General features: G+C 43.0%; 2 protein-coding genes and 2 long non-coding RNA genes across 14 annotated transcripts; 2 read left to right on the top strand and 2 right to left on the bottom strand.

Moving 5' to 3' along the window:
• Window positions 1-66: 66 nt before the first annotated feature.
• Window positions 67-16,661, top strand: LOC118291093. Of its 10 annotated transcripts, none has more exons than XR_004786542.2 (10): window positions 67-444; window positions 1,757-1,836; window positions 2,332-2,404; window positions 2,547-2,682; window positions 2,762-2,855; window positions 5,320-5,423; window positions 6,461-6,540; window positions 6,713-6,726; window positions 7,162-7,416; window positions 16,429-16,661. It is a non-coding gene; the product is annotated as an uncharacterized LOC118291093 (long non-coding RNA). The 10 variants fall into 10 exon arrangements; XR_004786544.2 differs by having other exon boundaries at window positions 67-764; XR_004786543.2 differs by lacking the exon at window positions 2,332-2,404 and having other exon boundaries at window positions 2,584-2,682.
• LOC118291090 (sperm-associated antigen 6-like) lies at window positions 1,867-7,831 on the bottom strand. The gene is made up of 11 exons (XM_035619012.2): window positions 7,633-7,831; window positions 7,463-7,558; window positions 7,215-7,381; window positions 4,745-4,928; window positions 4,449-4,654; window positions 3,780-3,953; window positions 3,393-3,545; window positions 3,059-3,250; window positions 2,781-2,897; window positions 2,531-2,676; window positions 1,867-2,060 (listed from the first exon to the last, which is right to left on the bottom strand). The coding sequence occupies exons 1-11, from the start codon at window positions 7,655-7,657 to the stop codon at window positions 1,997-1,999; spliced, it is 1,524 nt and encodes a 507-aa protein (XP_035474905.2). The 5' UTR covers window positions 7,658-7,831; the 3' UTR covers window positions 1,867-1,996.
• Window positions 11,044-20,825, bottom strand: bmi1a (bmi1 polycomb ring finger oncogene 1a). Of its 2 annotated transcripts, none has more exons than XM_035619014.2 (10): window positions 20,381-20,825; window positions 16,439-16,577; window positions 16,012-16,108; window positions 15,420-15,475; window positions 14,703-14,750; window positions 14,426-14,534; window positions 13,575-13,614; window positions 13,181-13,279; window positions 12,983-13,063; window positions 11,044-12,437 (listed from the first exon to the last, which is right to left on the bottom strand). In XM_035619014.2, exons 2-10 carry the CDS (start codon window positions 16,548-16,550, stop codon window positions 12,066-12,068), a joined length of 1,014 nt encoding a protein of 337 aa, XP_035474907.1. In that variant the 5' UTR covers window positions 16,551-16,577; window positions 20,381-20,825; the 3' UTR covers window positions 11,044-12,065. The 2 variants fall into 2 exon arrangements, with proteins under 2 accessions (XP_035474907.1, XP_035474906.1); XM_035619013.2 differs by lacking the exon at window positions 20,381-20,825 and adding an exon at window positions 16,797-17,647.
• LOC124849753 lies at window positions 17,224-17,806 on the top strand. The gene is made up of 2 exons (XR_007030275.1): window positions 17,224-17,365; window positions 17,566-17,806. It is a non-coding gene; the product is annotated as an uncharacterized LOC124849753 (long non-coding RNA).
• Window positions 20,826-21,585: the final 760 nt, after the last annotated feature.

Here is a 21,585-nt window from a genome sequence, read left to right as displayed (position 1 = left end):
TCAGATCACTGGAAAACCAGAGTCATCATTCTACAGGATCTTGACTGGGACTCCGTTTCAATCAGATGGGGGTACCTTTTCCCCCCTTAAATTGTTTAATCAACCCAGAAAAAGCAATGAATTCCTCCTATGGCAATCATTTGTATCTTATGTGGACAGACTAAAACGGAAATCTATCCCATAGTACAAGGACGCAGACCCTCCTGATGGACTTTTTTCTTTCCCTTTTTTCCTTTAAAAAAACATGTTTATTTATTTCTGTTATTTCCACAAATTTTCTACATTTAGCCTCGTTTTTCTTGTGTACTTGTTTCATTGGATGTTTTATTATGTCGTTTTATCTCAGCCATATCAAAGTCTGGACTAGTTGTTGTCCAGTGTTGCCACCGCAACAGACAGGAAGCAGGATGTTCTGTCGCTCCCAATCAAAGATCTTCTACCGAGGTGAGGAATCACTCCGCTCGCTCTTTGATCGGCTCAGACGCCACGTCGCGCTCGCGTTTTCTAGCCGGAAAATATGTTGAGAGTATGAGCTCCGGCGCTTCCTTTTGTTCCCGCGGGGGAAAAACGACCGAGCTAATGATTACGTGTGACGCGTTCACTGCATCAACATTCAAACACGATGCAAAGAAAAACAGACGGGTCGAAACGTTAAAGGTCAACACGAGCTGATGTGGAGCGGGACCTCTCGTGATGCTGCTTCTCGCCTCAGAGGACTTGGCTGGAATTTATAGCCTTTGTCGTTTTTGTAGGCATAAAATTAGGTGAAGTATCTTAGGTTACAAGGCACTGATTTAAAAAAAGAAAGAAATGTAAAGCCTAATTGCTTGATGTCTTAGCCACATTTCTGTGTCCGGTAGCAGTATTTTAAAATGTAGGCTTTGTCGTTCAGAAGAAATATTAAACCCACCAACATCTTTAGTTTTTATGTGAAATCGGATCATATCCAGGTTTTGAGTTTATTTTCTATATTTTCTTTAAGTTATATTCTTTTTTCGGTTTCGTCAATTTTACAATTGTCACATTACAGATGAGCCTTTTTATCGCTCAGTAGACTAACATATATATTCAATATGAATAAGTCTGAAGATCTTTTGTTTCATTTTTCTGGGTCTGGGTTATGTAGTGAAACTGCTCTAATCATGTTTATAAAAATAAAATGTTAGCACATATCTAATAGAGTATTTTGCTTCATTCCTTCATTTACCAGTAAAACACATTCTTAAAGTTGATTTGATTTACTAATCCAGGTTTAATCTCAGTTTAGATAGATGTGATTATCAAATCATTGTTGAGAGTCGCCTCATGGAAAAGGGGTTTAAACATCACAGCCGTGAACATTTCTTTTCTTTGTATTTTATATCTTAATCAATTTGATTAAAAGAAATTTTGAAAAGAAAATTTTATTAAACTAGAAAATGTCATTAATTCGTTAAAAAGAGTTGGTTTAGTGGTTTATACTTTTAGCATCCAACTTTGTTTCCAACCAAATGTCTGTTTTATAGAGAGTGAAAATTAATTCATTTAGATAAAAATCATCATCAGTTTACTTGAATTTAATTTTAAATTTTCCATTAAAACTGGTCACTTTTGGTGCATTGAAATGCAACTTAGTCATATGTGCTCAGTTACATGATTTTAACACGGGCCGGAGCTCATCTTCCTCCTCCTCCGCCTCCTCTTTAACTTGATTATCTCCATCACTGCTGATTCAGACACCATGTCGCCCTCTGAATTATTCCTTTATTCATTTCAGACAGGACACCAGCTGATCCATCACAGCAACAACGCCGAGCTGACTTCTTGTATAACTACGTGTTTGTCTTTAAACAAAAGGTTAGGCTGGCATTTAAAAGTGACACTTAATTATGATACTGTTCTTTATTTTATTTTCACTGTTGACACAATATAAAAGATGGAAAAACTTATTTTGGATAAAACTTCTTAAATTTACTATCAAAGCATATGAAGGCTACATCTTTAAATGACAATGACATCAGGCCGGCTGGTAGTTCTCTAACCTCTCCAACAACACCTCAGAGTAGCCAGGGGAATAGTACCTGAAACAAAACACACACACAAACACAGTAAATTCCTTAATAGTAAATGGACTATTTATATATATTGCCTTTCTAGTCTTATCGACCACTCAATGCACTTTACAGAAGAATTGTTTATAATTCAGCCAGTGCTGGATTTCGTTCAAACTCTTTGCTTAGAATCATCTTTGTTTGACCTATTTATTTGTATCTGCATATGTAACCTTGATTCTTCTAGTTTGAATTTTCCTTGGTCCTGGTTGTAAAAGCAAAGCCTTTTATTGCCATTTAGAAATTCTACAAAACAGAGCACCAGTTGTAGCTGTTGCTGATGGTGGAAGGAGAGATCATATGGATCCAGCTGAGTCAGTACACAGTCTGTGATCACATGAGTCAGTCCCAGATTACTGTTTATGTCTCTCACTATGGCACACTGACACAGAGTTTAGACACTTTGGACAAAGTGTGTGTCTTTGCGGGCCTGTGTATACCTGACTATCTCCTCAGGGAAACAGCTGTTGATGGCATTGATGTACTCCTGCAGAGGAGAGCCGGGCTCAGCATCGATCTCTTGCACCTTCTTCAGGCCCCCGCTGGTCACGAACAAGCGCCGGGCCTTGCTGTCATGAGGCAGCACCTTCGGGTGAGATGGAGGACACGTGTGTAAACACTTAAACGTACAAGGCTCCATCCTCTGGATTAAAACAACATTTCTGGTTCAGGGTGGTGATGTTCCCTCACCTTGCTGAACTGGCACACGACATGTTTGAGGATGTTGCTCGGGGCATCGTACAGGAGGGACTCCAGACCTGGCAGGTAGGTGCACTTCTGCAGAATGCTCTTCAGGGCCTCTTTACTCTGGAATGACACGAGGGGAAAAAATGTCAAGAGAAATTCTGAAATCTCCTTTTCTTTTGCAAGAGACCTTAAAAATGATTGATTAGTCAAAAGTATTCGGTGTTTTAGCACTGCTGTCATTGCACTGAGTCAGTGTATGCAGCTCGGCCTGCAGCTCTTACTTTGACCTGCAGGTCCTCTGAGCTGCCGGCCTCCATGTACAGCTCCAGGAGTTTGGGCAGCAGGTTAGCCGTGGCCACGGCCTTCGCATGCTCAGGTGTGTGGTGCCCTATCTGGCCGATGGCCCACACTGTGGCCGCCTTGATGTGATGCTCGGTTTCCTCAGACAGACACTGGGCCAGCTGGAGCACCCCCTGCAGGACAGGAGGACACAGCACAGTAGGACTGGTTCAGTTTTATGTGACCTAGATACTGGACTTGGAAGGAATGTCTCTGGGTATAGTGGTTGGCTTTAGCTGTCACATGGAGGGAGATCATCCAAACATGCGCACACACCTTGGAGAAAATGACAGCCATGGCGAGGTTCTCGCTATGAGCCGCCACATATCCCAGCATCATGATCCCCGGCAGCCGCAGGTTTCCCTGGCAGTCCCCCAGGTAATTGACCACTGCTGCCATTCCGCCACAGTTAACAATCACCTGAGACAGCTGGAAACACACACACACAAACACACACACACACACACACACACACACACACACACACACACACACACACACACACACACACACACACACACACACACACACACACACACACACACACACACACACACACACACACACACACACACACACACACACATTAATTAGTTTGCTGCCATTGATGCATTGTGTATGAATGTGTGTGTGTGTGTGTGTGTGTGTGCGTGCGTGCAGTACCTCTGGTGTCTGTTTCACCACCTCCCTCATCAGAGTTGTGACATTCTTCCTCACATACTCATCTGGATCTTTGAGGCAGGCCAGTGCTGCAGGGAAGATCTCTGCCTCAATCACCATCTCTGCCAGGCCGACCGAGTGCTTGCTGATCTGGCTGAGTGCTGAGAACACCTGCCTCTGGATGGACACACAAACATGTCTGAATATTCCCTTGGTTCATCCAAATCAATCAGCCTGGCATCCGTGAGATGCCAACCTTCTAGACTGATGTCTCGATGTAGGTGTTGTTTGCCAGGTAAATGCACAGTAGCTTGGAAACAGCACCGAAGAAGACCTTCACTTGGTCCTGGAGCAGAGCTTGCCCTTGCTTTGCAGACACACATTTTGCAGACCCGGTTCAGGGGGTGTCTATTCGGATGTTGCATTCCAACAAACCCTGCTCTCTTTCTGGATCACTGTTTGCCTCAGATGTTGGTCTATTTCTTCCTGCGAGCAGACCATTTTCCCACTGCGCTTTTGCCCTAGCAGCTCCTTGGTGAACTTTTAAACATTTTTCAGAGAAAAGAAAACGAAAAACTGAGAAAATGTTTGCCCTTAGTTGATACTTTTGTTATGGATCATGAGCTGAGTCGAACCAGCAGCTGGTCAGTGACTCTCTCCTCCCTGTCCTACCTTGAGTTTTGCGTCCGGGTTGAGGATCATTTGTGCCAAATGTGCGATGGCCCCGGTGTCCACCACAGCCTGGGCCAGCTCTGCCGTGTGTTTGGAGATGTCGCTCAGGGTGGAGGCTGCGATGCGTTTGAGGGCCATCTCAGGCTCCCGGAGACACAGCACCAGTAGGGGGATAGCACCCGCATCCACAACAGACTGAGACAGCACTGCATGTGTGGTGATGGGAAAGCGACACATGACAAGTCAAATGCATGAAGGAGATCTTTAAGACGTGGGAAATATTGATACGTGCTTACTCGCATCGTGTCGTGCGATGATGCCGAGAGCCCAAGCAGCGGCCTCTTTCACCCCAGGGTCAAAGTCCTCCAGGCAGAGAACCAGGGCATCCACCCCCCCACACTCCACCACAGCTTGGGACAGTCCGGGGGAGTGTTTGGCCACTGCCCTCAGCACAGATGCTGCTGCTTTCTTATAGAACCTCTGCGCACGCGCGCGCGCACGCACACACACACACACACGGACACACACACACACGGACACACACACACACGGACGGACACACACACACACACTTGTTTGACAATGTGGTTTTGTGACAAAGTGGGTGAGATATCTTGTTCCTTTCTACAAGTCTTCTTGCACATCATTATTTTCTACATGTGTTCATTTTGCTATAATTTAGCATTGCCAAGGTAAGATTTCTTCACACACTATCCCAGGTTTGTTTGTGTTAGCATAATGTTACAGTTCACATCAAAGCATATGTAAGTTAAAGCAAACACACAGCCATTCAGTTATCTTTTTTAAGTTGCAGGTTTGTAATATGTTCGTTTCTCTGTCCATACATACAATTGTTTGTTCCTTTGTTCAGAGCCACCATGCATGGTCAATTGTTTGGGAGAGGCCCCGCCCACAACTTCCTGGTTTTCATGGTGTTGCTGATGTCATCGCTGACATCATGGGTTACACCAACTGGTGGGGGGTTTATTTTAAGTCTAAATGCTTAGTTTCATATTGTTTGTTAGTAAAATCTGTTGAGATGCGTACCTTTCAGATAATGATTTAGAAATGTAATGAGCTTGTGACAGGAGCTAAATGATAATTTATATTTCCTGGTGTTACGGTCACTGTTTCATCCCTCTGTAAATACTGGTATGGGCTGAAGGAGTGTAGGTGTATATTGAACCTTCCTACCCTATATATTCAGTAGCATTTTTTTTTCCTGTTGCTTCTTGAGGAGAAAGAACAAGGTGAGGCCCCTGCTGCTGTGAACATGTGCCTTTTGTTTGAGTTTTCGTGAGTTCATTGATTTTGACTAATTACACGTGTAATGGAGAGCACTAAGCAAACATTCACCTTGAAGAGTCAGTATGTCTGCTGAGTCTGCCTACCTACCACCTTCCTTTGAAATTTGACCAAAACTAGCTTACAGGTTTGACAACAATCTAAGGTTTTGACTTACAACAGACTTTTATTAGAAAAATTAAGGACAGTTATGATTTGATTTACTAATCCAGGTTTAATCTCATTTTAGATAGATGTGATCAACAAATCATTGTTGAGAGTCGCCTCATGGAAAAGGGGTTTAAACATCACAGCCGTGAACATTTCTTTTTCTTTTTATTTTATATCTTAATCAATTTGATGGAAAAATATTTGGAAGGAAAATTTTATTAAATTAGAAAATGTCATTAATTCGTTAAAAAGAGTTGGTTTAGTGGTTTACACTTTTAGCATCCAACTTTGTTTCCAACCAAATGTCTGTTTTATAGAGAGTGAAAATTAATTCATTTAGATAAAAATCATCATCAGTTTTTTTGAATTTAATTTTTAATTTTCCATTAAAACTGGTCACTTTTGGTGCATTGAAATGCAACTTAGTCATATGTGCTCAGTAACACGGGCCGGATCTCATCTTCCTCCTCCTCCGCCTCCTCTTTAACTTGATTATCTCCATCACTGCTGATTCAGACACCATGTCGCCCTCTGAATTATTCCTTTTTTCATTTCAGACAGGACACCAGCTGATCCATCACAGCAACAACGCCGAGCTGACTTCTTGTATAACTACGTGTTCGTCTTTAAGCAAAAGGTTAGGCTGGCATTTAAAAGTGACTCTTAATTTATGATACTGTTCTATAGCTACATAAACAAACTCAAACCAAATTCATTTTTTCCTATATTTGCTTATTCACAAACACATTGTCATTTGAGACTTTTTAACCCTGTTTTGTTGACATTGCTGTTAATCTCTTATTGTTCAGGGCCTCACACAAGAGTAAGCTTTGACTTTTCTTATTACGCAAAAATAAATGTATACGTTTGATGTGCTTCAGCTGTTTGTGTAGCCTGATCTAACTCTCTTTCTGGTTGAAACAGCCTGAGATAAAATTCAGCACCAAACTTCTTGTCAGATTTCAAGATTATCATGTGACACTGCAATACCCCACAAGACGTAAACCATGTGTGTCTCCACTTCGAGTGGGCTGAGAGAGAGAAAACAAAGGCCCGGTTGCTCTCATGGTCAAAAAGGAGCTCTCAGGTTTTGAAGTAGCCCCCAAGAGAACTGTCAAGTTAGCCCCTGAAAAACTCCCTCATTCATCAGGCTTACCCTGAGCTGTACTGCAGGGTGGCCTCCCTCTGTCTCCGCTCTCTCCTCCCTCTCTAACAACATCCGTGGAGACAACCTGCCACTTTTGCTCCCAACATCCAGGAGCAACAAAATATTAGAACAGAGTAGAAGAAGGCTGCGAAAGAACTACTGACGTTCTGCGAGGCCAGGGAGTGGACCAGCTGGGGCAGGATGTCCTCATTCACCACAGCCTCGGCCAGGTCGTAACTGTGGTCTGCCAGGCGGCTCAGAGCCAAAGCTGCTGTCTGCTGGATGCCGGGGACCACGTCCAGCATCAGGGGACGCAGCAGGGACATCACACCTGCAGACGAGGGCAGGAAACACTGGAATTAGCAGGTAAGGCAAACTGACTTTTTTTAAAACTTGTTATATTGTTTCTTACCAGCATTTTGCAGGAATTCTATGTTTTGGGGTCTGTTCGCCAGATCAGCGACAGTTTGCACAAACTGCATCCTTGATTTCTGATACTGCTCGAAAACTACAAAGCACAAACACATTAACAGTCCCTCCTCCCAGCTACCTGTGACCTTTTAAATAGCTCATGAAACTCACCTTGTATGATCTGTCGTTGACTCATTTTTAAATTAGATGGCCGAAAAAATACTTTTTCACGTGTTTAACTGTTTAATCAACCTAGAAAAAAAGAGGATTTGTCACAAGCATCAGTGGTTTTCTCTCAGCCGTGTCCAGGTCTGGACTAGTTGTTGTTGTTCGGTGTTGCCATGGCAACAGACAGGAAGCAGGATGTTCTGTAGATGCTAATCAAAGATCGTCTACCGAGGAGAGGAATCACTCCGCTCGCTCAATGATCGCGCTCGTGTTTTCCCCCGGAAGTAAGTTGAGAGAGAGAGCTCCGCTCGCTTCCTTTGTTCCCGCGGGAAGAAAGCATTCAAACTCGATTCAAAGAAAAACACACGAGTCGAAACGTTACTGGTCAACACACGAGCTGATGTGGAACTGAACCTCTTATGATGCTACTTCTCGCTTTGTCTGCTCGAGCAGTGAGTCCTCAGAGGACTTGGCTGGACTATATAGTCCCTCCTGTTATTTTTGTAGGCTGCTGCAGTGGTTTGTGAACCCGGTTAAATATTTACTAACTATACTTTATTATCATTTCAATTATTATAATTATTATTAGTATTAGTAGTAGTAGTAGTATAAATAATATTATTATGTATTATACAATACATATTTTTGAAATAAGGACCACTGTAGACATTTCGGTTCATATCTAGCATGCTGCCACAGCAGACAATGATAGATAAAATTAAAATAAAGACAATAAGTGAGTGCTTTTTTAGGGTATATATTTAGCCTACAACTTTTTTTTATTTTATTCTTTAAATATGAATAAAAATAGTCAGACACAGGACCGTCCCGTGGCATAGGCGACAGAGAAGGTTACCTATAGGGCGCAAAATGCCAGGGGGGCACTCGGGAACTGCAAGATTGGGGATCCCACGGGATTATCTATCAAATCAATAAGAAATTAAGGAAATTAATAAACTTCTTGTTAATGCTGCCTAAAAATGATCTTGCACATTTGTTGCAACAACTCAATAAGACATGATGCATCGATACATTTCATGAATTCAGTTCAAAGCATCTTTATTGGCATGGGAAATTTACATTGTGAAGAAAAAAAAATGTACATACAACAGCAGTCAACTAGTTAGTTACATATAGACCTATATATATATATATATATATATATATATATATATATATATATATATGTACACAGATGGGTAAAGATGCATTGAGACAAAAATAAATAAGTGTGGCCATGAAAAGATTTACACTAGTGAATACATTGCAAATGTTTAGTGCAGGACAGGTTAACAATCTTTGATGTTTTGTGCCTTCTGACTCCTCTTCTTGTCACAGCAGTTCACAAATTGTGCTGCTGCACATTGTAGAATTTCACCCAGCAAGTAATTTTTTTTCATTGGTCATGTTCTCGAAATCCCTTTGGGTGTTACCAATCGGTGGAACGTATGTGTCTCGGATGTCTTGGTATAGTTTGGCAGGTGGTTAAAACGTGCAGCTCGGTTTCCACCTGGTGTTGTTTGCAGTGGCTGCACAGTCTGCCTTTCTCTTTCGGGAAGCAGGTCTGCCTGTGGGGGCCTCTCTCCCTCGATGGCGACATGTGCTCCCTGAGTCTGCACACGGTCAGCGACTTCCTTCGTTAAGGATCAGTCCCAGTGCTGCCACTGTGTCATCTCTGTTTGGGGCCATGTAACATTACAATTTGCTCTTTGTTTTTGGTCGACTCTGTCCAATGGGTCAAGTAGTTTTCATTCTGTATTCTTATAATTTGGTTTATGCTAAGGGGATTTGTGTCTGTGAGCAGAGTCCAAGGATCAGCTGGCTGAGGGGGCGTCCCTCTACAAATCAGAGCTGTGTTGTGGAACGTGTCAGGGTCAATTACTTTTAGGTGATTGTAAAATGTATATGCTATTTTTTTTAAATAATAATAATAAGTGTGTATCGTCCAAATCGAATATCGTCCTCTCTCTCTCTCCCTCTTTTGCTAAAGTTCATCCCTAACATGGCTGAGAGTTCGCCACAGTTTATGGCTCACAGTTTATCTGCTGAGGCGGACTATTGTCAGCACATTACTGTACTTACATTTAGGCAAACATCCGTTCAAGGTGCTTCTGAATTTCTTAAGTAATGCTGGATAGTATCATTATTAACAATGCATCATATTTTATTTTTGACAAAAAAATTGGCGCGCAGATTGATGCTCATGATCTGAGATCAAACGGTCATAATCAGAGTCTTTTCATCTTCCTCAATCAATCAGATTTCATTCACTAATCTATAATCTCGCCTGTTCAGACACACATACACATTTATCAGTTTATCAGAATAGCTGGGCGACATTAAATTAAGGTATTTTAGGTGACAAGGCACCGATTTACTTTTTTGAAAGCCTAATTGCTCGATGTCTTAGCCACATCTGTGTCCGGTAGAATTTTAAAATGCAGGCTTTGTCATTCAGAAGAAATATTTATCCCACCAACATCTTTAGTTTTTATGTGAAATCGGATCATGTCCAGGTTTTGAGTTCATTTTCGTTTCTTTTTTTTAGGATTTTGTCAATTTTACAGAGGAAATTCACACATTACATCAGATGAGCCTTTTTATCGCTCAGTAGACTAATATTATATATATATATATTCAAACCTGAATATCTTTCGTTTTATTTCTCTGGGACTGGGTTATGTAGTAGTGAAGCTGCTCTGTGAAACTATGTTTATAAAATAGAAATATTAGCACATATCTAATAGAGTAGTTTACTTCATTCCTTCATTTACCAGTAAAACACATTCTTAAAGTTGATTTGATTTACTAATCTGGGTTTAGATAGATGTGATTAACAAATCGTTGTTGAGAGAGTTGCCTCATGGAAAAGTGATTTAAACATCACAGCCGTGAACATTTTTCTTTGAATATTATATTATAATCAATTAGATTTTTAAAAAAAGAAAAAAAAAGAAAATGTAATTACACAAGAAAATGCGATTCATTCGTTAAAACGAGTTGGTTTGGTGGATTATACTTGTACCATTCAACTTTGTTTCCAACCAAATGTCTGTTTTATATGAGTGAAAATGAATTCACTTAGATTAAAAAAAAAAGTGTCATCAGTTGATGAGTCGTAGTCATTTTAGACTTTTCTTAAATTTTATTTTAAATTTGCAATTAAAACTGGTGATTTTCGGTGCAGTGAAATGCAACTTACAACAGTCATAAATGCTTAATTGAATGTGCTCAGTATATAATTTGATCACGGGCCAGAACTCCCCTTCAACTCGGTTATCTCCATCACTGCGGTCTCAGACTAACATCTGGTGCTTCGCACCGTCTGTCCCTCTGAATTGTTCCTTTATCCATTCCACACAAGAGTCCACCAGCTGATCCATCACAGCAACAACACCGCGCTGACTTCTTGCATAAGTGTAAAATGTTTTTTATTTTTTTATTTTATTTAGACGTTTTATACTGTGCAACAGTAACAATACAATAAGTTGTCCATAAAATCGAGCGATAAAAATACAGGAAAAAACACGGGAGACATCAAAACATCTGTCAACTGAGCATGAAATGGAGCTGAACAGGAGCTCAGGTCATTCCTTCACAACGAAAAAAAAAAGGGGGTAAGGGAATAACGTCGCTGATTAAATATGCATTTTGTTTCTATTTACACGTAGATCGTCTACAACTGCTTATAACGTGCTTATGAAGTGGAGGATTTACAAGCAATCCGATTCCACCGCGGCTACAAGGTGGTTTTAGTTTTTTCCAGTAAAAAGTCAAAAAGTAAAGTTGATTTTTTTCCCCTCCATAGGCATTTCTCCCCGTGAAGTCAACAACAGCGCTATACAGATGTATTTTCTTTTCACGTGGAACTGGATCAATGCCTGATTTTTTTTTAAAACAATCGTCCAAATGAGACTTGTGGTGTAAACACGTGGAATTCTCTTTCCTTTAAAAGAAAAGTGTTCTCATGAGCATGCACGTTTAAACTGACAGTTTGAGGGGAAAAATTATCCCAGCACATGAAATATGCCTGACAAACACGCCGAACTTGATAAAAACAAAACCTGTAAAAGAACATGTGAAAATCTATCTTCAGTCGCTTCTGTAAAATAAAGATGTAGCTTTTAAAAGGTCTGAATGTCGTGACCTTCTCCTTTCGCACACTGCTGCCCCCCCCCCCCCCCCAACATCAACATTTTCTTTCATATCGACATTCCCACTCCACCCAACTTCCGCATAACTTTTATTTTGAAATGTCTCTGATTCCACTACGTTTAGACTTGACACAGGATGCCGTGATATTCAGAACAACAAATGGCGAGAGAAAGGGAGAGAACGTCGTCTACACAATGGAACTACGTTGGCATGGAAACTGTATTAGCTGAACGGGTGTCTGGCGTTGGCTGGTCCGGTCCGATCCGGTCCGGCGCAGCGCGTCATCCGGAAGAGGTCGACGAGCCGTTCAGGGACACCTTCCGGGGCTTGGTGACGCCGCCGCCACCGCCGCCGCTTCCGAACTGGGTGAAGGGCCGACTGGGGGTCGGAGGGGCGGCGTCGGCGGCGGGGGTCCCGTTGACGTTATTGGGGCCGTGTGGAAGCTGCGGGTGCGGGGACTGAGCGGGCGTGCCGGGGCTCGGCAGCGAGGAGGACGTGGACGGAGCCCCGGCGGGACTTCCGGCTTTGTCGCTGGCGGAGTCGCTCTCCGGGCCGGACCTGCTCGCGCTGTTCTGGCCTTCCTGCTGCGCGTGGCTCACCTTCATCTTCTTACAGTTGGGTCGGACTCGGTACTTCAGGGGCAGCGGGCCGTTCTGTGGCGGCGATAATAACTTTCATTAACAACTCTGGCTGAATGTGACAAATTATGAATTTTCGTCCAAAGAGGTGTCCCCATTTACAAAGAGGTGGGAACTCGTGTGTGCTTTATCAAAGCTGCTCTAGGTTATGGCAATAAAATGTAGGTAAATGTTTCAACAAAAATTTCATTCATAATAATAGTAATTATAATTAATACCAATTTTTCCCCATTCCTGATGCATCTGCAAATTCTAACAACTTTTCGAGCACGTTCAGGCCTCAAAAAGTCAATTAACTTTTGCTAAAAATAATTCCTACAATTACAATAGGACATTGCTTGCCTTAATAAAAAGAATATGAATGCAACCGAATTTTATATTCAACACTGCAATTTAAACTTTGGAAATTAATTATTTTGGTCGTCAACTGTTTACGATTTTAAAATGGTCAGTTCCTGAATACATTTTAATGAATTGACAATGTAAGGTCATATAGGATTTGGGACTGGCAGCGTTTTGGATAAAACCAACTGAGATCTTGGTCTCAACAGATGTCTTACCCTTCTCCAAGTATAGATATATGCTATATCCATTAACGTGTAGTAATCTTTCAAAGGTTCGTCTTCATACATGACTTCAACCTGGACAGAAAAAAACAACAACTTTTAATATAATCTTTTGAAAACAAATGTATATTAAAAATAGTTTAAATATGCCGTTTATGTATTTTTCAATTCATAAAAGATGAAAAAAAAGACCTGGTAGGTGTTTGGGATGTCCATTTTACTGCGCAGAAACTTCCTCAGGTGCATGACCGTCATGGCTGCTGGACACTGCAGGTACCTCTTGTTAGCCACCTGCAGATTTATATCAATATTCCAAAATCAGCCATATGCCAGCACATTGGAATTGACAAAGAAAGTGACTGTAGAGGTTTAAATTGCAAAAGAGAACACAGGCTGGTCCACCTTAAAAAAAAAAAAAAATCTGGAAAATTATTTGCTAAACAAATACTACTTAGCTTTAGTAACTAAATATTAATTCATTTCTGAATAGAAAGGGGATTTTTAATCTTTAACTGGTTTTAAAATTGACATTAACGGGTAAACAAATAAATAATGCTCGGAAAGAATGTGGACAAAAAAAACATACCTGATCTTTACACTGCTTGTCCTCCACGCCAGCTCCCAGCCTGCACAGAATTAAAAAGCAAAAGTATTATGATATTTTCAAGCCTGCAGTCTGTATGTAGAGTATGTTGTTCATGTGCCCAAAATGATAACAGAATTGAATTATATATATATACAAAAAACAATTTAAAAATCAAAATCAAAAATCAACTTGAATAAAAAGTTGACTTAATTGCTTTCCCCCCTTTTTCCACCCGGAAATTAAATTTTACACATAGTGTAGCTTATTCCTTATGTCAACAGCTGTTTAAATGTGTATATAGTTTTGTAATATTCCTATTGTATTTAGGACACCGCTGTCTGCATCTGAACGAAGTTGGTAAATTACCAAAAAATTAAGTCAAATAATTAATATTCTCTAGAAATCATACTGTAAAGGCTGAGTCAGAAGGGTATCTAAGAGGAAAACCAAAACAAACGGAGCACATAATTTAACTTAAAAAAAAAAAAGTATTGTATTGTATTACACATTATGGACTGTTGGAGCGCTGGGCTGAGCTGGAGGGTTGACAAGAACTGCCTTATATCAATCCAGAATAAGAGAAGGGGATATTATCACTCGACAGCACCAAGGTTGTGACTAGATTCGATCATTTTTAATGCAGGACCTTATCTAAAGAAAGTCTCTGACACCCAAACACACCTGGTTGGAACAAACAGCCTCTAAATCTTTTGAATAAAATGTCAAGATTTCTAGTCTGTAAAGATCAACCCATATCTATATAAATATGCAGAGTTGATACGCTGCAATCATTTCACATTAACACTAATGACTTGCTTTAACATACACAAACACTGTAAAGCACATCATACCTGCTCTGGTCAAAGAACTCAATCGAGAGGCTGATGATCTCATCATCTGTAATAATCCTCTTGTCCTCGTCGGCCACCTCTCCGCGGTCCTCGTTCGATCCGTTAGAGGCTGCAGAAGAAACACATGACACGAATGAATTGTTTTTGGAACGCAGTTGGCCAAAGTGTAAAATCAACACCGTCATTTCCTCCAAAAGGAAGGAGGGCAAAATGTTTTTTCCTTCGGCGTGGTGACCGAATGGAAAATCCGATCATCGATGCATGCGTTCAAACTCACCGTCTACTGGGTGCTCAGCATAAAAGTCCCTCCGCCTCTTCATTTCATCTGAGGACATTCAGAAAGAGAACCCATTACGATGACCACTTTCAGTTTACACAGGAAAAAACTTTGCAGGGCGGGGAACACACTAGAGTTTTTATTGTGCTTCGTTTTTTTCCTCTATGTGATTTGCAGCAATAAAATCTGAACACACCACGACAAATTACACCAGAACAATACGTATATTTGATTAAATCCTAGATTTATTTCAGTACAACTAAAATAGTCGTTGCCCCCAAAAAAGTCCCTAAATCTCATTTCTATCTTATCATGGTTTTTCTACAATATACGAGTGTGATATAAGTGTGAGACATGGGAAGTTTTACTTGACCTAGTTCAACAGGTTTATCAACAGCATGTAAAGTGAAACAAAACAGAAACTGGTGTTACAAAGTCACAAAAATCTGCTCAGCTCAGCAGCCACAGCGTTGGATTGAAAACAGGCACTAAATAAAATATTTAAAAAACAGACTGAAACCATCATGTGTCTCATATACATCCTTAATATCTGGATATCATATTATTACAAGGGGTAAATTGATTAGGATTTATTCCTCTGTCGTCACTTTGGTTATGCAGTTGCTGTAGTGGTTGAGCTGGATGACTGGATGAAATGACTAATCAAAAAAAAAAAATAGAGCATATATTCAAACAGTCAGAACGAAAGTAACTTACTTTTGAAGAGGCCAGGGACCAGTTTGTACACGATGTCCTGTAGAGTTTTGTCAGACCTACAGAGGAAGAGACTTCAGTAAAGTCACAGAGACACTGGACATCTCAACATTTGCATTTAATATATATATATATATATATATATATATATATTGTTTTTAATAAATAAAATAACCTGATACAGATGGATTTACAAACAACCAAAGGGCATGTTTTCTTGTTTATAAATGCTATCCTTGAAGATACATACATCATTTACTGCATTACATTACACAGACAACCTGTACGCAACACAGACATCCACTATATTCCTAGCTGCTTTAAAAGGCAGTGGAAAATCCCAAGTTTATGATAAAGTTTTTGTGTAAAGACACAAAGGGCAAGAAACCGGAAACAAAGGATGTTCAAATGATTGTCATGGCTGCATCAAGAAAAACTAAATGTATGAGAGGATTTTTTTTTTTAAAGTTATAAAAGGGAACATCAACTCAACCCATGATGAGGCAGAAATAAAAAAGTTGGAGAGATTATTTAAGGGGAAGATGAGGAAAACAAAAATGTGTGGCAGAAAATTCCATAAGCACATAGTTCTCACCTAATGTTGAGCAGGGGCTTGGTTTTATGCACTTGTACATCACAGATGGGACAGTATTTGCTGGCTTCCAGGTAGCGAACGATGCACATCTTGCAGACTGCAGGTTCATAGAAAAAAAGAAATTAAATTAAAAAAAAGGCAGTATCAGATGTCACCAGAGAAGATGAAGGCACACTGGCAACAGCACAGCAGGAAAGTTGAAATAAAAGTGTGTGTGTGTGTGTGTGTGTGTGTGTGTGTGTGTGTGTGTGTGTGTGTGTGTGTGTGTGTGTGTGTGTGTGTGTGTGTGTGTGTGTGTGTGTGTGTGTGTGTGTGTGTGTACAGGGAAAGATTGCTTTACACATAAAAACCCATTGTGTATGCCATCACATCCCCACGCCCACAGCTCAAGGGGAAAAACATTGTTTTTGTGTGCAGGTTTGCTCACATGAGTGAAGACATTCGATTATGGTGGTGGCGTCAATGAAATATCCTCCGCACAGGACGCACATGAGGTGAGGGTTGAGCTCCGTGATCTTTATCCTGGTCGTTCGATGCATGGTGAGAGAAAAGGAACGACAACAATCCTGCATGGAAACAATAAAAAGAAAGTCAAAACACAGGCGAGGAGGTCAGCAGAGAGGAGCTGCGGGTTTCATGGACCATTTGGAGAAAAAAAAAAGGGAAAGGGGCTTCTGTTTGTTTGACCGCGTTAAAGCAACATCATCGTTTATGCTAATCCAACAATAAGCGATGGGGAGAAGGATGGGGCTCGGTGGCAGATTGAGAGGCAGCGGCAGAGTCACCTGATGGAGGCGCAGTGAGTAATCATAAATCAATCCCTTCGTCGGGGAGATCGATGGAGCTGCGCGCTGCTCTCCTGCGCGTCCAACACACATGGCAACATCAGAGGAGCGGTGCGAGTCTGAGTCGGACCATCAGCCAGAAGACGGGCCCGGACGGATCAAAGGCATTCTCCGTCTTCAAAGATGAGTGATGGAGAGAATTTCTTTTTCTTTCTTTTTTTGTATCATTAGCTCCAGATTCGGGTTGGATATAGTTTTGAATGTTGAAATGCGTAACCGCGGCGCGTAAAAACAGCTCTTTTAGTTTTTAAATATATTAGAGCCAAAATGGAGACAGAGCCGACAGAAATTAAAGGTCATCGGAAGAATCATCAGCATCAAAACCTTGTGGGGCGTCCGCCTCTCATGTCACTCTGAATACAAATATATAGATTCGGTTGCAACAGCTTCACTTCATAACCAAACACTTTGCCAAATATGGGGAATTTTTGGATGAAGATGATATCAGACGGTGGGACAGTGCCCCGGGCTGAGTGCGGGTGACAGGAGACACCGGCTCACCGCGTCAGGTGTGCGACACACACACACACACACACACACACACACACACACACACACACACACACACACACACACACACACACACACACACACACACACACACACACACACACACACACACACACACACACACACACTATTGGGGGGGGGACCTGAGCGTTTCTATGGCAACTCCTTTTGCTTTTTCGCCCACATGGCTGGTGGCCAGTGACCAAGAACCAGGCAGGATGTCAAACCAAAACAACAGCACGGCGACGGCGAGCCGCCGGTGTGCGGGGCGGGAACGAGCAGGGACCGGGAGGTTCCGCGTCCCCTCAGCGCGCACAGACAAGCCGCTGGACTGCCGAGCTGCCGACAGCACGGCTGCCATTTTGTGAAGGAAAAAAAAATAAGCCCGTATATCGGTTCAACGGGCTGCGGGGTTTCCTTCGAAAGAGGGAGGGGGGGGGGGGGCGAATAACGCCATGCAGGATATATACCCGACGTGTTTATAAGACCTTCCAGAATCTTGGTGGGACACAAGGAGGAGCGTAGCGTGTGCGACTCCCGAGGAGAACCTCGGCTTTCATTCTCTCTCGCTTTGCGCCGTGCTCTTCGTGGCGTGTGCGCGAGAATCGGCGCCGTGCGGCAGCAGCGGTCTGCGCCGAAGTTGAAGCTGGATCACAGCGTTACTTATGTATTTATTCCGCGCCTTTGTGAACTAAAGTCACACACACAGCCCCTTTATTAAACAGCAAAGACGTCTATATACCTTATGCCAAATTGGGCATTTGACTTTACAAACCCGGTTCTGATGCGCTACACAAAAAAGGCTCAGACAGTGAAATAAAATCACCTGGTTTGTCCTGTAGTTTTATGAGCCACGAGGAACATTTATTGGGAAAACATTAATCTTGAGGTGGCACACAACAATAATGAAGGCTGTGGTATGATGACGTTTCCCTTGGAGAAATATTAAACAGCAGCCGTTGAAAGTTTTTTACGTGCATGCCCCATACACAGGGCATGAGGATGAAACAGCCTGTAAAAAGCTGGATGACAGCCAGACAGCGCGCCTCTCTCTACCCGCCCGGCTCTGAGCTCCGAGTCCCGGCGGGCAACGAAGCTCCAACCCGCCTCTGAACATGGGACTTGGAAAGCATGGATAATGATGGGTAAAGTCTTCGCATATATGAAGGGGAGCCTGTTGCGCCATTAATCGATTGGCTGGTGTTTGGACAACTGCTCTCCTTCTGTCCGGAGGGAGCTGCACTTTGTAAAAGACTTCGAGTGAACAACTGCACCGATCCAAACGTGAGGAGGTGCAGCATATGAACGCATGCCACTAATTTCCATCGTGAAAACGGGAAATGAATATAGGAACTGTTGATTGCACATATGCAAAACTATAGGTACACATCATGTGTTTCTTCTGAATTGACAATATATGTTTAATCTTAGGACGCGACTTTGCAAATAAAACAAATAATTCACCACAGCCGAGCTACTGAGCCTTTAATTCTTCATGTGAAGCAGCACGTTGAGAGAGTCCTCTCGCAGTGACCCAAAAGTCTCATGCCCTCTTTTCAAAACGAGAGCAGTTCCTCTTGTGGAGGTTCCCCTTTCATTTAAATCAACAGCAGCTGCAAATAACCCAATTAAGTTCTGCGATGGGGGGAGAGAAAAAATGGGAGCTGCATATAAACCGCTGTCAGTTAATTTTAGAGAGCCGTCAATTAAATATGCGAAGATCCCTGACGGGCCACATGACTGGAACTTATGAATGTCAAAAAACAAAAAACCCCACAAAGGCTTTGTCCCGTGTATTGGATGGTTCTGCAGGCTACTGCATCATCACTATCTATTCACAGACCGGTGATGCTGTCAACCTGCAACCCTAGATATGTGAAAGGGGGGGGTACATTCATTTTAAACCATTACATACAGTACATACACCAGATGTATGGGAAGGTAAAAATAATAACCATCCATTCATCTGGAAGACGGAAAAGCCCATGGCTCATATGTGTGTGTGTGTTTGTGTGTGTGTGTGTGTGTGTGTGTGTGTGTGTCTTTCCTCTGCCACCAGATCCAGACACGGTGCAGCAGCGTGCAAATATGTGAAAAAAATATGGAAATCCATAATGAGCTTTAATGTCGACAAACAGTCGGTGTATATATGAACACAGCTCCTGTGGATTTAAGTCAAACATATAGCGACGCTTCGGCTGTACGGTGAGGCACAGCCACCCGACGACTCATCCACAGACCCTTCACACAGGATATGTAGGCTCATTTTTCATATTTCTCACAAACTCCAGCCATTCTTCTCAATGGACACCAAGACATGAACGGCCACGGTGAAAGTTAACCGGCCACCCAGTGTTTTTTCGAAAACCCCAACAGTCATGAAACATTTATGCACAACAGAAGACGGTGCGAGCCTCCCTCCGTCACGTCCCTGCATGGGAGCGATCCAAGTTAAGTTAATAAATCCAACATTCGGCCACGTACGCCAAAACCCAACACGGTGCCCGGTCCGCAAGACCCCGCGCATCCCAACTCTATAACGTGGAGACCCTGGGCGCAGACACGGACGCAGGGGGACCGTTCGGAGCACTTGCTGCCGGGGACATACGAGCCGACCCAGCCTGGCTCGCCCGAGATCTCCCACTTTACCTAAATCCAACCGGCGCAACGCAAAGCCCGAGCGCTCCCAACTTACACGGACAGATTCCCGAGGGGTGGACGGTGGCACCGAGGGTGCGGGGGGATTTTAATTCGCGTTTGTGGCCGAGCACGGAACACCTTTTGCATGGACGGAGGCATAGAAAGTGGTGTACGCACGCGCACGCACGCACGCACGCACACACACACACACACACACACACGGAGCTCCACGTCGGTGATCGCTGCAGCCGCCGCTGAGAGCTCCACATCCACCGCTGGATCGGCGGCGTCGAGAGGAAAAACACACAAAGGCACGAACCGCAAACGTCGCCCGGCGGCCCCGTCGGCGAGAGGCGACATCGAATGAAACGTACCTGGAGGCTGGGCTGGGGATCGCTGGGCGCTCGGGGGCGAAGCAGACAATGAAAGTTGGGGAGGCGATCAGCAGAAAATGAATAGGAGCCGAGCCGCCATCTTGAAGCAGGCTGCAGACGCTGTCAGTGGCGGAGGGCGCACGGCGGAGCGGGGCGCATTTCAGATGTGCGAATATTAAAAAAAAAAAAAACTCCTCGTCTCCTTCGCCGCCTCGATGGCGCCGTGTGCGTGTCCGATCCGCGGTGTCAAGCGAGCCCCGGTCCTCCGGCTTCGGCTCGGCGCGGTTCCCACTTCGGCACCGATAACTTTGCCTCCAAAACATTCAGCTTCACCCCCAGTGAAATGCAGTAGTGAGTGTGTGTGTGTGCGTGTGTATCTCCGTGTGTGTGTGTGTGTGTGTGAGAGAGAGAGAGTGTGTGTGTATGCTCAGTGGAAACTGACACCGTCCCCAAAATGGCTTGTAGTTCGACCGCCCCGCTTTGGTCACGTGGTCTCGTTGCTTAAGGGTGCCCAGGAATTACTGTCGGTGTAACGCTGTGTTCTGCTGCTCTGCTAAACGCATGATGTAAAATAACACACAGAATAACACACACGTGCCCCCCCCCCCCACACACACACAGACGTGTGTTTTGCAAAAGCGCGCAGCACTTTGTGCTTTATTTGAACTATGCTGACAGTTGAGGGCGCCTGAATAAATGGGACTGTCTTTCTAATGCATGACGCATGATTTGAAATGAGCCACAGGCTGCTGCACTGTACGTGACACTTTGCATCACGAAGAGCCCCAATCTGGCTTCGCGTTCACCTCGTCTGACTCTGTGACCAGCAGCGGAGTGGGAAGTGGAGCAAACGGACGGTTTGCCCTCGACTCTATGTTGTTCAAAAACCGGGCAGATACGTTTTCGTGAAGTCCACTGGGGCAGCTGTTTTATCCTGCTCCGCAGAACTTTGTTTCTTTGGCAAAAAAATAAATAGGGCCATGGTGTGACAAATGGATCATGGTGCATGTGAAACCTTTTGTCACAGGCGGTCCTGAAAAGATTGTGAGGAAGAAGAAGAAAAATATATATGCGCCACAGCTTCCACCTTGATGAATTGGAACCCTTTGTGCCTTTTGAGACAGCGCTGCAGAGAGAGAGAGAGAGAGAGAGAGAGAGAGAAATGTGAAGGCATCTGGGATGTTTATGGAATCTGAGCCGCATGT

Source organism: Scophthalmus maximus, chromosome 21 (assembly GCF_022379125.1).
Source record: "Scophthalmus maximus strain ysfricsl-2021 chromosome 21, ASM2237912v1, whole genome shotgun sequence".
Lineage (NCBI taxonomy): Eukaryota > Metazoa > Chordata > Actinopteri > Pleuronectiformes > Scophthalmidae > Scophthalmus > Scophthalmus maximus.
The sequence above is the reverse complement of the archived record's forward strand: the minus strand, read 5'-3'. Positions and strand labels throughout refer to the sequence as shown.